At 44.3% G+C, this 13,296-nt stretch overlaps 2 protein-coding genes across 2 annotated transcripts in view; both read left to right on the plus strand.

Annotated features, from left to right (window-relative positions):
* Nucleotides 1-520: 520 nt before the first annotated feature.
* gramd1bb (GRAM domain containing 1Bb) overlaps nucleotides 521-13,296 on the plus strand; it is a 155,026-nt gene continuing 142,250 nt past the window's right edge. Inside the window, 1 exon segment of the mRNA XM_051134595.1 lies at nucleotides 521-784. The gene's annotated coding sequence lies outside the window, so the exon portion shown is untranslated.
* On the plus strand, nucleotides 10,928-12,378 carry LOC127180508 (uncharacterized). Its single transcript, XM_051134606.1, has one exon. It carries the CDS (start codon nucleotides 10,970-10,972, stop codon nucleotides 12,317-12,319), a length of 1,350 nt encoding a protein of 449 aa, XP_050990563.1. The 5' UTR covers nucleotides 10,928-10,969; the 3' UTR covers nucleotides 12,320-12,378.

Consider the following 13,296-nt stretch of genomic DNA (forward strand, 5'->3'; position numbering starts at 1 on the left):
TTTACACTTTAGATGGCAACTTCTTGATTCTGTAATAAAATTATTTTTCACAAATAAAATAAAATTGTGTATACAGCACAAAGTGAATGACATGAATGCGGCAAGGGCAAAGTGGTTTATAGTAGTGCCTAATTTGAATTAAAAAAAAGTAAAGTTTGTAGATCATAATATATATATATATTATGATCTACAAATATTATGATCTACAAACTTTACTTTTATATATATATATATATATATATATAATTTATTTTTGTTTTTTTTTAAAAAACACGCACACAAGATATTGTTCCTTTGTGATTAATAATTAAGTCATCAGAGGGTTAATATGGAAAACCAGTAACGCACATGTGCTCTCATTCACTTGTTTTCCCATAAACAAACATACAGTGAGAAGCAGTCAATCCAGTGATCTAATGAGGGTGAGACAGAGAGAGAAAGAGAGAGAGCGAGAGAGAGAGCAAAGAGAGAGAGAGAGAGAGAGCGTATACAGAAGGAGAGCGAGACAGAGAGCGCTACGATGAGCTGAAGCAGAGCTGAAGTAAGACTGTGAAGAAAGACAGCAGGAGGGGAACGAAGGTGAAGAGAGAGAGAGAGAGATAGAGGTGTACAGTAGCTTCCTTCATCAGACAAATCCTACAGGAGCAGTCCATCCACTGAAGGTGTGAGAGAGAGAGAGCACGGGAACGTCAGAGTTGGAAGACAGAGTTGGTCCTGGTTTTGCACCCTGTGCTCGGAGCAGATGGCAGCGCTCTCGTAGTGTGTTTTCTTCAGCGGCTGCAAGGTAACGGAGCATCGCTCTCTCTCTTACTCACTGAATCAGTGTCTGTATGAAGCTTTTGTTTAGCTTTGTGTATGTTTGCCACTCTGCCTTTCTTATTTTGCAGTTTTTCTTGTGGCATGCTTTGTGTGTGTGTGTGTGTGTGTGTGTGTGTACACATGCATACGTAAGTGAGGAACAGAGCTGTCTGACAGTAAAGGCTTTTTTATTAAATAACCATTAAAGCTTGCATTACTTAAGCTGGCTATGCAATGCATTGCATGTCCATGAAATTTTTTTTTTTTTTTTTATGGTTGTAGATTCAGACGTATTTGAATTTGAGGGGAAGTGTATGTTTTAAGTGTTTTTTTTCCCACCTCAATTTTAATCATTTTTTTGCCTTCACTGGCTCATTCCGGTGATCTCGCAGTGTGACAAATGAAGTTCAGCTATTCCAATTAATTTGAGCTCATAAAAGCAGCATGCGTAGTATTAAAAACTCATTAGAAAAAGTGCTGTTTAAAGTAGATTTAGATGGAGTACAGCGTGTTATACTGTAGAACCCGTCAACTTTTTGTATCTCATTGCAAAAACTGTTTGATTATATTTTAATCAGCTGTCGTTGTGTAAAGAGCCAATTAAATACATTTGACCAGAAGTGCAAATAGTAAAGTGAGGTTTAAATGACAGTATCATGCAAATAATAAGTGTAATGCACAAGGCATTGTATGTACTATAGAATGTGATTTATATGTATGTGTATTTACTAGAATTATATATTGATTCATTTTGAATTGCAGTAATTGCATGATTAGTATCAGCTAACATTGTCTAAAAATACACCTTGAAATGACAAGTTACATTGTTGTGGCTGATGGGTAAATTATTGAATAGACAAAAACTGGCTTTAGAAATCAATATGTTTGTTTTATTTCCACGTCTTTGAACATATCATTGGCCTACAGCCCACAGTCATCTATTTTACATCTGAGCCAGGTTTTGTGTGCTGTGCCATTTTTTTGGTTGTTTGTTTTGATTGAAAGTCTTAATATATTCACTCCTAAGGCTAAAGTTTCTTCAGTAGTTCTCTTCTTATCTAGACCTCCAATTCTCACACTCCCATTTTTAGTATATCAAATTATGTTTTCCAATTTATTTATTTTTTTTTCCAGATTTTATTTTAATAGTTTAAATATATTATATTTTAAATTTTATTTTGTATATCTATTTGTTTGTTTGTTTATTTATTCATTCAGAAATTTGGTGTTGTTTGTTTTAATTACTCTGGGTTCTGTTTTATGATTTGATACAAATTTATTATAAAAAAAAAAAGATGGTAATAAAATAATAAAAATGTATTTTCTGTTAATTTTGAATCAGTTTTTTATTATTTAAATCATTTTTATTTTCTTATTTCTGATGCATCTATTGTGATTATCTTATGATTATTTTATTTACTTTAATCTTGTAAAATGCAATCAAATTAAATTTGAACAATTCCTTGTATATTTTGGCAAACAAAGTGCTATACAACAGATGTTCACTGTTTAAAATGTGGATAAAAATTTAGATTTTCTTTAAAAATGTTTTAAAGGGTTACTGCACCCCAAAATGAACATTTTGTCATTAATCACTTACCCCCATGTTGTTCCAAACCCATAAAAGCTTAATCCGTCGTTGAAATACAATTTAAGATATTTTGGACGAAAACCGGGAGGCTTGTGACTGTCCCATTGACTGCCAGGTGAATACGAATGTCAAGACCCAGAAAAGTATGAAAGACATCATCAAAATAGTCCATCTGTCATCAGTGGTTCAATCTAAATTTTATGAAGCAACGAGAATACCTTTTGGTCTCATCTGTGTCAGCGTAGTGCCATTTTGAAGAGTATCCGCTGGACACAAACTGTGTATTGTTGTCAAGAAGTACATTCTACCATACATTGGTAATTTCTTTCATAATAAGTTGAACCTAACTTTTATTTTGGTGGGTTTTAGTGAAAAGCTTTGCGTTTTGTTGTTATCTGACAATAGTTTTTTTTAATTAAATGAAATGGTGAAATGCAGATGAAGTGACTCTCAGAGCAGCTCTGGAGATTAAGTTTACATACTTTATTATTATTATTATTATTATTATTATTATTATTATTATTATGTATATTCATATATATAATTATTTATTTATTTTCAGCATTAATATTCACAGACGCTAGTGTTTTGCAATTTAATTAAGAGTACAGTCCTACTTTATTTGTCCAAATTTTGCCCTTTCCATGACATGTATACTTTAAATTCCATTTTTATGACTGCATTCTGTAAAGAGTCCCATATTATCTGAATCTGAGATGGATAATTTATATTGTTAAGGGTTTGAAGAGAAGGAAAGACATCTGGTGATGAAAACGCATCATGAAGAATGCGTGAGACGTTTGTAGTACTGAATGCATCTGTCTGGTGTGCAGTGAGCAGAGCTGTAATGAGCACTGAGAGGGTAATAGATGGATGCAGAGAGGAAAATCCATTAGGGTTAAGTCTCCTGCAGTGGGGACGGTCTAAGAGTCATCTTCCTTCACTTTCCACCCCCAGAGCAATCATAACTCAACTGTGTTAGCGCCGCGTCTATGTAAATAAACTCTGTGGATAGTGGCCTGAGTTCAGGGCACAGCCAAATTGCTTTGGAGCGGTACTAATAAAATGACTAAATGAATGCTTTATTGTAGTGCGACGTCAGGTCAGCAGAAATGCCTTCAGAAACAAAAACCTATCTATCAGTTTCACAGATGAGGTCAGAAGTATTAAACGCAAGTTATTCCCAATAGGCAGAACATGTTTTGATTCTGAAACACATTATAGTTTCCATTCAGTTACATCAGAAATACACATTGGCCGTTTGCCTGAGGGGATGAAATACGATGAGCGAACTAAGCGTTTCAGATTGCACACCTTTGTGATCATTCTTTCAGCTCAGCATGAATGTCATGTCCGACATGAGTAGTTATTAAGAAATAATCCACCCACCTTTCCACACCAGCATTATAATCACGGAAAGAATGTGGGTGGCAGCCACACAATATTGAGTGGAACTAACTGGGAACAAACTAATGAAGTCTACAAGAATTGTGTGTGCAACCAATTTTAATTAAGTTTTGTGATGTAATGTATCAGTGAGAGGGGAAAACGAAAGTGTTGCACTTCGAAGATAAATATTTATTTATTCATTCATTCATTCATTCTCTTTTATTCATCAATTCTATTTATATATTAATTCATTGATCTATTCATCTTTTTAGCTTTCTATTCATTCAATTCTTTGTTTGTTCATTTAAGCATTTATTCTTTCATTTATTTATTCATTCATTTGTTTAATGTATTGTGGTGTTCATGATGAACCGGCAATGTATTAAGGAAGCAAGCAGTTCATTTTGATTTCATGGTGACTTTATCATGGTTACTCTGATAAACAAGGTAAAGTGCTAATTAATTTGGGAAGGTGGTTGTCCCTTAATCAGTAATTTCACATGGGGAAAGTGCTGTTCGCACTTTAAGACCTGGAGCGGTTGGAAGAAATACTCCTCCTGGGACTAAGCAGTCATTAGCAAGTCTTTAGTAACCATGAAAGTGCACCCTCTTTCCCAGCAACCCGTCTTTCTGTGTGCCGCTAAATATAAGAACACAATGCTCTGCAGTCGTGTACTGCATGGTTATTCCATGAGATCAATTAATAGCAACTCTCTTTTTTCACGCATTAATGCTATAGCGTTCATCCACAGAGATTTACACTGCTGGGATGGTTTCGTTCCACAACAGGAACAGCCGTCTGAAGCCTCATTCATAATTTACAGTAATGGAAAATAGTATTCGTCTGTAGTTTCCAAGCTGTGTCTGGTCAGAAATAAGGAAGGTGGTGTTAGGATTAAGGTTTCTACATTTCTGAAATAATGCTAACAAAAAAGTGATTTCGTTATGATAAAACAAAGTCCTTTTTCATTAGCATTTGAGTACTGCTGGTTTTTCAAAGTAAATATAAAATAAATATAAAATATTAATCTTGTTTTGAGACGCTGAGTGTGTTTACATGCACAGTCATGCTTAATAATATCATATACACTTATATCAAAACCCAATTACCATATTTTACGGAAATTAGTCACACTGGGTCATTGCATTGTTGGGGGGAAAAAAGCACAGATACAAAAACACAGATCAGTGTGTAAGTTATATTGTATTATTACATAAAAAGGTAAAATAATGGAAAATAAAATGGAACTTAATAATATAAACATGTATTTTAGTTCACTTTACAACAAATCATAGAATTTGAAGTTGCAGCTCATTTCAGATGTTTTTTTTTTTTCTTTTTAAAGGAGAAGTCCACTTCCAGAACTTCGCAAATAATTTACTCACCCCCTTGTCATCCAAGATGTTCATGTCTTTCTGTCTTTAGTTGTTAAGAAATTATGGGAAAGCACTTCAGGATTTTTCTTCATATAATTTTACCAACTCTGACCTTTGAGTATCGTTCAGCAAAATGAACGAATCTTTTGTCGAGTCATTTAGTTAATTTTAGCAAAATCAGTGTCACGTGACAGCCCTATAAGAGGAACGAACGACTCGAAAAACCCGAAGACTCGAAACAGGTGAACTAATTCCAGTACAGAACCTAATAGGATGTTGCGCATGCGTGGCTGAACGAATCACTCCCCTGAGACGACTTGTTCTTCACGAGTCACATTAAAGATTCGTTCAAAATGAACTAATCGTTCAAGAACGACCTGTGGACGTGCATCCGAGAGCCTGTGCTACTTGAGCTTTTGAGCTTAAAAAGTATACAAATTTTTATTTTTTGAAAATTTTTTTATTAAATTTAGAGCCCTTTGAAGCTGCATTTAAACTACATTTTGGAAGTTCAAAATCGGGGGCACAATTGAAGTCCATTATATGAAGAAAAATCCTTAAATGCTTTCCTCAAAAACCATAATTTCTTTACGACTGAAGAGAGAAAGACATGAACATCTTGGATGACAAGGGGGTGAGTAAATTATTTGTAAATTGTTGCTCTGGAAGTGGAGTTCTCCTTTAATCAATGACCTTTTTTTTTTAGGGGTTGTAATTGAAGCAAGAGGACACTGAGACAAAGCTACCTCAAATGCATAGGTCTACTTCTACCATTGAAAGTTTTTAAATAGCACATGATGAGAAGGGATTCTCCTTTGAAGTATACAATAATTCTAGTGTTTGTAGAGGAGGATGTTGTTTTTGGTAAACTACTATAAGAAGCATTTTTTTTTCAGTGCACAATAAACCCAGGAATGTGCATTAAGAAAATAAATGTTTTATTTTGATGTTGAATATTGTTATCTTGAAGTGAAAATCTGTTCTTGTGGTTTATCTCTAAGCCATTTAATTGTCTCTTTCTTATGTCACTGGTAGCTAGGGAGATTCTGCAACCATTTATTTTGCAGTGGATGTGAATGTTGTGTTTCTTGGTTTGCTGTTCCATCCTGTTTTCTCTTTTTCTCTTCCAATTTCCTTCTCCCAGTAACATCTCTTCATCTCTATAATGTTCCTCTGCTTGCTCTTTTTTAGGGTCTCCTTGCCCAGCTTTTCCCTCTCTCGTTCTCTCTCTCTGTCTCGGACTGAAGAGTGTCTCAGGTGTATAATGGGGTCTGCTTCATGGCCCTGTAACCAGATGGCAGATTGAAACGCATAAGCTGTGGCATTCATTGCTTGCCTTGGTGCAGATTGTTCACTTAACAGGACAAAGAGAGTGTGACGTTTGCCTATTGATTTTATTTTTTTTTGCTGCATCTATTGGTTGTCCATCTGAATGACGTTAGTAAGATAGACAGAGGTCACACAGGTCAAAGCATGTCTCTCTGGTGCCTGATTACCTTTTTTAGTAACAGAGTCAATCAGCACAGTTTTTTCTTTGGTAATTGCGGTCCTCTTGGAAAGTGGTGCTTAAAGCTGATTTGTGTAAACTATGTTATTCTATTCGAGAGGAATGTGCAGACAGCTGTGATAACAGCACATGGTTGGCCAACAGCAATATTGGCTCTACCAATGACGTAAGATTTGGATGGGAACTTCTAGGAGGGTCACTTATTTAACATTTAAGGAAATTTCTGCTTTTTAAAAAGCTGCTAAATTATTAAATGGTGAAATGTGAACATTTTTGACCCAATTTTTCTGGGTTTGTATGCAATGCAAATTGTAGTGTGATGACACTAGAATAGTTAGCTAAACATAGATCAAACATACATTAAAAATGCTTTTAAATAGTATACACTACTCACAAAAAAAATTAAGAAATATTCAACTTTCATGTGAAATTTATGGAAAATGTAAAAAGATAATCTTACAGTGACATTATGTCATGAAGGTAGGGCATTTAAGAAGCTTTTTTGTCCCTCACTTTATTTTGATTTTCTCCAACTCAGCTGGTTACACCATACAATTACAGATCAAGAATAACTGAAGAATAGTAGAATGACTGATGGCATGTATATATACTTATTTCTACACAAATAAACAACAACTCTGAAACAGAAAAAAAAACAAAAAACAACAACATCTACAACCATTAAAAAAGGATATTGAATAATAATATTACAACATATTGATTTCAATCAGGAACTCGAGCCGCGTCGAAACGCTTTGGGAACGCCTTCAGCGTGACCGCGCTCTGAATCACGTGTGCAATCAGACCAATGGAAGAACGAAACGTCATAGGCGGGTGACGTCACTGACCAGGAAGCATAAAAGCACGTGCGCCAGAACGAGCGTCAGCTTCTGTCTTTCAGCAGCGCTCTGTGTTTGTCTGTGCTGTTCCCTTTTTGGCTGCTAGTTTGCGCCACTTTTATTTTGGAACAGATGTCTAAAAAGTCTGAAAAAACGAAGAACGTTAGCAAGCCAGGTTTTAGAGCGTGTGTTCCTCCCTGCTCTCGTTACATCTCGAGCGGGGATACACACGCTCTATGCGTGGCTTGCTTGGGAGCGGAGCATGCGGCATCGGCCCTTGAGGGGGGCGATTGCCCGCATTGTGATGTCCTTCCAATGCGTTTGCTCCGCTCCCGGAAGGCTCTTTTCTCTGCGGAGGGAGCCTTCACCAGCGTTCCCCGCGGGTCCGGCCCCGCTTCCGCCGAGGCGGAGCGGAAGCTGCACTCGTGGGGTTCGCAACTGGATCTGGTGGAGGGTATGGAGACGGGTGACCCCCTATCTCCTGCCTCACCCACCAGATCCGCTGCCCGGCCTTCGGGATCGGAAGCCCGCGCTGCGGTTTCTTCCCCCCGGGGGTCGGCCTCCACGCTCCCCATATCTTCCTCTGAGGAGGTTGATGTGGTGAGTGTGGATGAGGCTGCAGCACCTCAGTTTCCCCAGTATGAGGAGCTGTTGGAGGTGGTGACTCGGGCTGTGGCCAAATTGAGCATCGATTGGCCCGCCGAGCCATTAGTCGAACCGCAGAAAAGTAAACTGGACGAGAGGTTTTTGCGGTCTCGACCACCTCCAGCACGCCGGAGCCTTCCCTTTTTTCCTGATCTCCACACTGAGGTGTCGAGATCATGGAATTCACCCTTCTCGTCCCGCTTGTTCATCCCCGCCTCGTATAATTACGGGTATGTGGCGGGGTTGGATGAGCGAGGGTACAGAGCGATGCCTCGGGTGGAACAGACGCTCGCGAGCTATCTGTCCCCCGAGTCTGCATCGTCTCTGAAGGCTCCGGTCTTGCCCTCCAAGCCGCTGCGAGTCACCTCAGCGCTGGTGGGCAAGGGGTACACGGCTGCGGGTCAGGCTGGTGCGTGTCTGCACACCATGTCGGTGTTACAGGCGTACCAGGCCGACCTGCTTAAAGAGTTGGATGAGGGCGAGGAGATTAAGGATAGTGACATCTCCGAGCTCAGGAGGACCGCTGATTTGTCTCTCCGCGCCACTAAGGAGACCGCCCGTGCCATTGGGCGGTCTATGGCAGCCCTTGTGGCCGCGGAGAGACATCTCTGGTTGACCCTGTCCGACATGAAAGAGAAGGACAGGGTCTTCCTCTTAGACGCCCCGCTTTCGCCTGCTGGTCTGTTCGGCGACGCCGTCAATGCCGTTGTCGACAGATACCAGGAGGCGCGTAAGCAAGCGGCGGCGTTTCAGCGGTTCCTCCCTCGCCGCCATCCAGCTCACGGGGCTGCTGCGACGGAGCAGCCCCGGCCGTCTACCAGCTCCTCATACAGGGAAGCTCAAAAGCAGAGCGTGGCCACTCGCGCTCCTCCCCATCGAGAGCGAGTGGTCAAACGCTCTAGGTCGAGGACCTCCCAGGCTAAGCCCGATCTGAGGGTCGTGCTTCAGTCGAAGAGGTCCTCGACCAAGCGGTCCTGACAGCTCGGGACCGCCGAGGGCAGCCCCATCTGGGGGGAAACGGGTAGCACCGCAGTATTCGGTGTCCGGGTCCCCCCTGTGCCCTCGGGAGATCGGTCTGCCAACCCTGCCGGTGATTCAGGGCGCAGCGGTCTCCAGCGAGCATCCACCCCAGTTTTTCCCGCCCGGCAACGTAGCGGGGCTGGGGAGCTCGCCACCCCCGCGGGGGTCTCTGGGGCCGCTGGTTCAGGTGCTTCCTGCCGGGCAACCGTTTCAGGACACCGTTCCAGCGGCCCACATAACACCAGAGGCCAGCCTCGAGAGGCTGGTTCCCTTAGTAGATCATTTGGCAGCGTGGAAGCTACTGCCCAATGTGTCTGCTTGGGTCCTGCACACTGTAGAGCGAGGTTATCGCATTCAGTTCGGCGCACCACCTCCGCCGTTCAACGGGGTCTCTCCCACACTGGTGGGCCCCGAGCAGGGTCTGGTAATGGAACAGGAAGTAGCTACTCTCCTGAGGAAGGAGGCCATCGAGGTGGTCCCTCCTCTCGAAAGAGAGTCCGGGTTCTACAGCCGGTACTTCATTGTTCCAAAGAAGGATGGGGGCTTGCGTCCCATTTTAGATCTGCGTCTTTTGAACCGCTCAGTCAAGCGGCTGAAGTTCAAGATGCTTACCATCAAGCAAGTCGTGTCTCAGATCAGGTCCGAGGACTGGTTTGTCACGATAGATCTAAAAGACGCATATTTTCACGTCTCCATCCTTCCTCAACACAGGAAGTTCCTGAGGTTTGCTTTCAGGGGCGAAGCTTACCAATATCGGGTTCTTCCGTTCGGCCTAGCACTCTCCCCCCGCACCTTTACGAAGTGTGTGGATGCAGCTCTGGCTCCTCTGCGACTCCAGGGCATCCGCATACTCAACTACATCGACGACTGGCTGATCCTAGCTCAGTCGGAGATGGTGGCAGTTCGGCATCGAGATGTCGTTCTCGCTCACATGAAGGCGCTGGGGTTGAGACTGAACGCCAAGAAAAGTGTGCTTTCTCCACTACAGAGAACCACTTATCTGGGCGTGGTGTGGGATTCGACCACGATGCAGGCACGGTTGTCTCCTGCTCGGATCGAGTCGATCCTCACTGCAGTCAAGAGAGTGAAGGAAGGCCAGTCACTCACTGTGAAGCGGTTCCAGCAACTGCTGGGTCTGATGGCAGCAGCGTCCAACGTGATACCTTTTGGCCTGCTGTACATGAGACCCCTACAGTGGTGGCTCAAGACCAAGGGGTTCTCCCGAGGGGAAACCCACTTCGCATGATCAGGGTCACGCGGCGTTGCCTACGTGCCCTGGACATGTGGAGGAAGCCTTGGTTCTTGTCTCAGGGCCCGGTGCTGGGAGCTCCTTGTCGCCGCGTAACGCTAGCGACGGACGCGTCCCTCACCGGTTGGGGAGCGGTCATGAGTGGCCACCCTGCCCGCGGTCTGTGGAGCGGTCGCCAACTCACGTGGCACATAAATTGCCTGGAGATGCTGGCCGTGTTTCGGGCTCTGAAACACTTTCTCCCGGACCTAAGAGACCGCCATGTGTTGGTCCGCACCGACAACACCTCGGTGGTCTCTTACATCAACCACCAGGGAGGTCTGCGTTCGCGCCCCTTGTACAAGCTGGCGCACCAGATCCTTGTGTGGTCCCAGGGCAAACTCCTCTCGCTGAGAGCAGTTTATGTTCCTGGGCATCTCAACTTGGGAGCAGACATCCTGTCGAGACAGGGGCCGAGGCCCGGGAATGGATGCTTCACCCCGAGGTGGTGAAGCAGATCTGAGAGTGTTTGGTCCAGCCCAGGTGGACCTTTTTGCCACGAGGGAGAACACGCAATGTCCCCTCTGGTACTCTCTAGTTCATCCAGCTCCCCTGGGGCTGGATGCCATGGTGCAGACGTGGCCGAGGCTACGTCTGTACGCCTTTCCCCCGATCGCTCTGCTCCCGGGAGTTCTAGAGAGAGTGCGCCGGGACGGGGTGTCCCTTCTTCTAGTAGCCCCGTACTGGCCGGGCCGAGTATGGTTCTCGGACCTGATTTCTCTCCTCGACGGCTCTCCCTGGGAGATTCCCGTCAGGAGAGATCTCCTCTCACAGGCAGGGGGCTCCATTCTTCACCCCCGGCCGGAGCTGTGGAAGCTTTGGGTGTGGCCTCTGAGGGGGCACACCTCTTAGCTTCCGGTCTCTCAACCGAGGTTGTTGAGACCATCCTCCAGTCTAGAGCTCCCTCTACGAGGAAACTGTACGCCTTGAAGTGGAAGCTTTTCACTTCTTGGTGCGGACGCCGCCAGCAAGACCCAGTTAACTGCCCAGTTGGCTCAGTGCTGGAGTTCCTGCAGGATAGGCTATCCGCAGGGTTAACCCACTCCACCTTGAAGGTTTACGTGGCGGCCATTGCGGCCTACCCGCCCCCTCTCGGTGGTCTTTCTGTGGGCAGAAACCCCCTTGTTACACGTTTCCTCCGCGGTGCACTGAGGCTGAGGCCTCCGGTACGTCCCCGTGTCCCTCCCTGGGACCTGTCCGTGGTGTTAGAGGCTCTCTGCAGGCCTCCTTTCGAGCCTGTTGAGGAAATTTCTGACAGATTTCTTACCATAAAGACTGTCCTTCTTCTTGCTCTTTCCTCCCTAAAGAGAGTTGGGGATCTTCAGGCCCTCTCTGTGGCCCCTTCCTTCCTGGATTTCGCTCCAGGCCTTTCAAAAGCTTTCCTTTACCCTCGTCCGGGGTATGTCCCTAAGGTCCCCTCCTCGACACCACGGCCTGTCGTACTTCAGGCCTTTTGTCCTCCTCCCTTTCGGGACGCTGACCAGCAGAAGCTTAATTGTATGTGTCCGGTGCGAGCACTGGACGCATACGTCCACCGGGCTGCCAGGTGGAGAAAGTCAGATCAGCTGTTTGTCTGTTATGGCCCCCCTAAGAGGGGCCTCCCTGCTTCCAAGCAAACGATAAGTCGCTGGATAGTGGACGCTATTTGCTCTGCATATGAGGCCTCTGACCTCCCTCCTCCTCTAGGGGTCAGAGCTCACTCTACCCGGAGCATGGCTGCCTCTAAAGCTTTTCTTGCTGGGGTTCCCCTGCAAGATATTTGCAACGCTGCGGGTTGGTCCACACCTTTGACCTTTGTAAGGTTTTATGAACTTGACCTGCGGGTCTCGCCTGGTTCCTCTGTCCTTGCTCCTAGCACATCCTAGGCAGGGACTGGGGTCTGGCGGCGTGGGCATCTCGTTCCCAAAGCGTTTCGACGCGGCTCGAGTTCCTGAAGGGGAACGTCTCAGGTTACGTATGTAACCCCGGTTCCCCGAAGGGAACGAGACGCCGCGTCTCGTAGCCATCCTCCTGCGTCCCTGCGAGCGCTGCTTCTCTCCTGGAAGCTGACGCTCGTTCTGGCGCACGTGCTTTTATGCTTCCTGGTCAGTGACGTCACCCGCCTATGACGTTTCGTTCTTCCATTGGTCTGATTGCACACGTGATTCAGAGCGCGGTCACGCTGAAGGCGTTCCCAAAGCGTTTCGACGCGGCGTCTCGTTCCCTTCGGGGAACCGGGGTTACATACGTAACCTGAGACGTTTTATGTTTGGGTATGTCAGGCGATTGAGAAAGGGTACCAAATAAAGCCGTAACAGCAAAAGGTTCAATATGACTTTTGAAAACTTCAGATAATGTTTTAAAGATCTGACCAATAATTTTGTGTAGAGATAGACAAGACCAAAACATATGCACATATGTCCTCCTTCCACTGAGATTTAATAGATGTAAAGTGAGCCTTCACATCAAGGTGCTAATTGCATTGTAAAAATTGAAAGCAAGCACTTCATACTATATGTTTAAAGAAAGAGTTATGGGTTCTCAAAAGGTACCAGGTTCTGGTACTTTTGTACTCACATTTACAAAAAAATGTCCATTTGAAAATGAATTTGAGTGCTGTTGCATGGCCAATTTTAAACATTGGGATCTTTCTGCACCAGCAAATAATTGACTGATTGGCTACAAGTCTGAGCAATTTTGAGGAGAGCAGTCTTTTCAAATGCACTGCAGTGTTGGTGGATCCCGAAACAGCTGCTGAAGACTGTCTCAACTGATGGATTTGTCTGTACTCTCAGTTTTTGGAAAACTGGATCATAACTGTGTATTTGAAGGACTGAATGATACCAGCCTGTGAATTCTGGGT

Source organism: Labeo rohita, chromosome 18 (genome assembly GCF_022985175.1).
Source record: "Labeo rohita strain BAU-BD-2019 chromosome 18, IGBB_LRoh.1.0, whole genome shotgun sequence".
Classification (NCBI taxonomy): domain Eukaryota; kingdom Metazoa; phylum Chordata; class Actinopteri; order Cypriniformes; family Cyprinidae; genus Labeo; species Labeo rohita.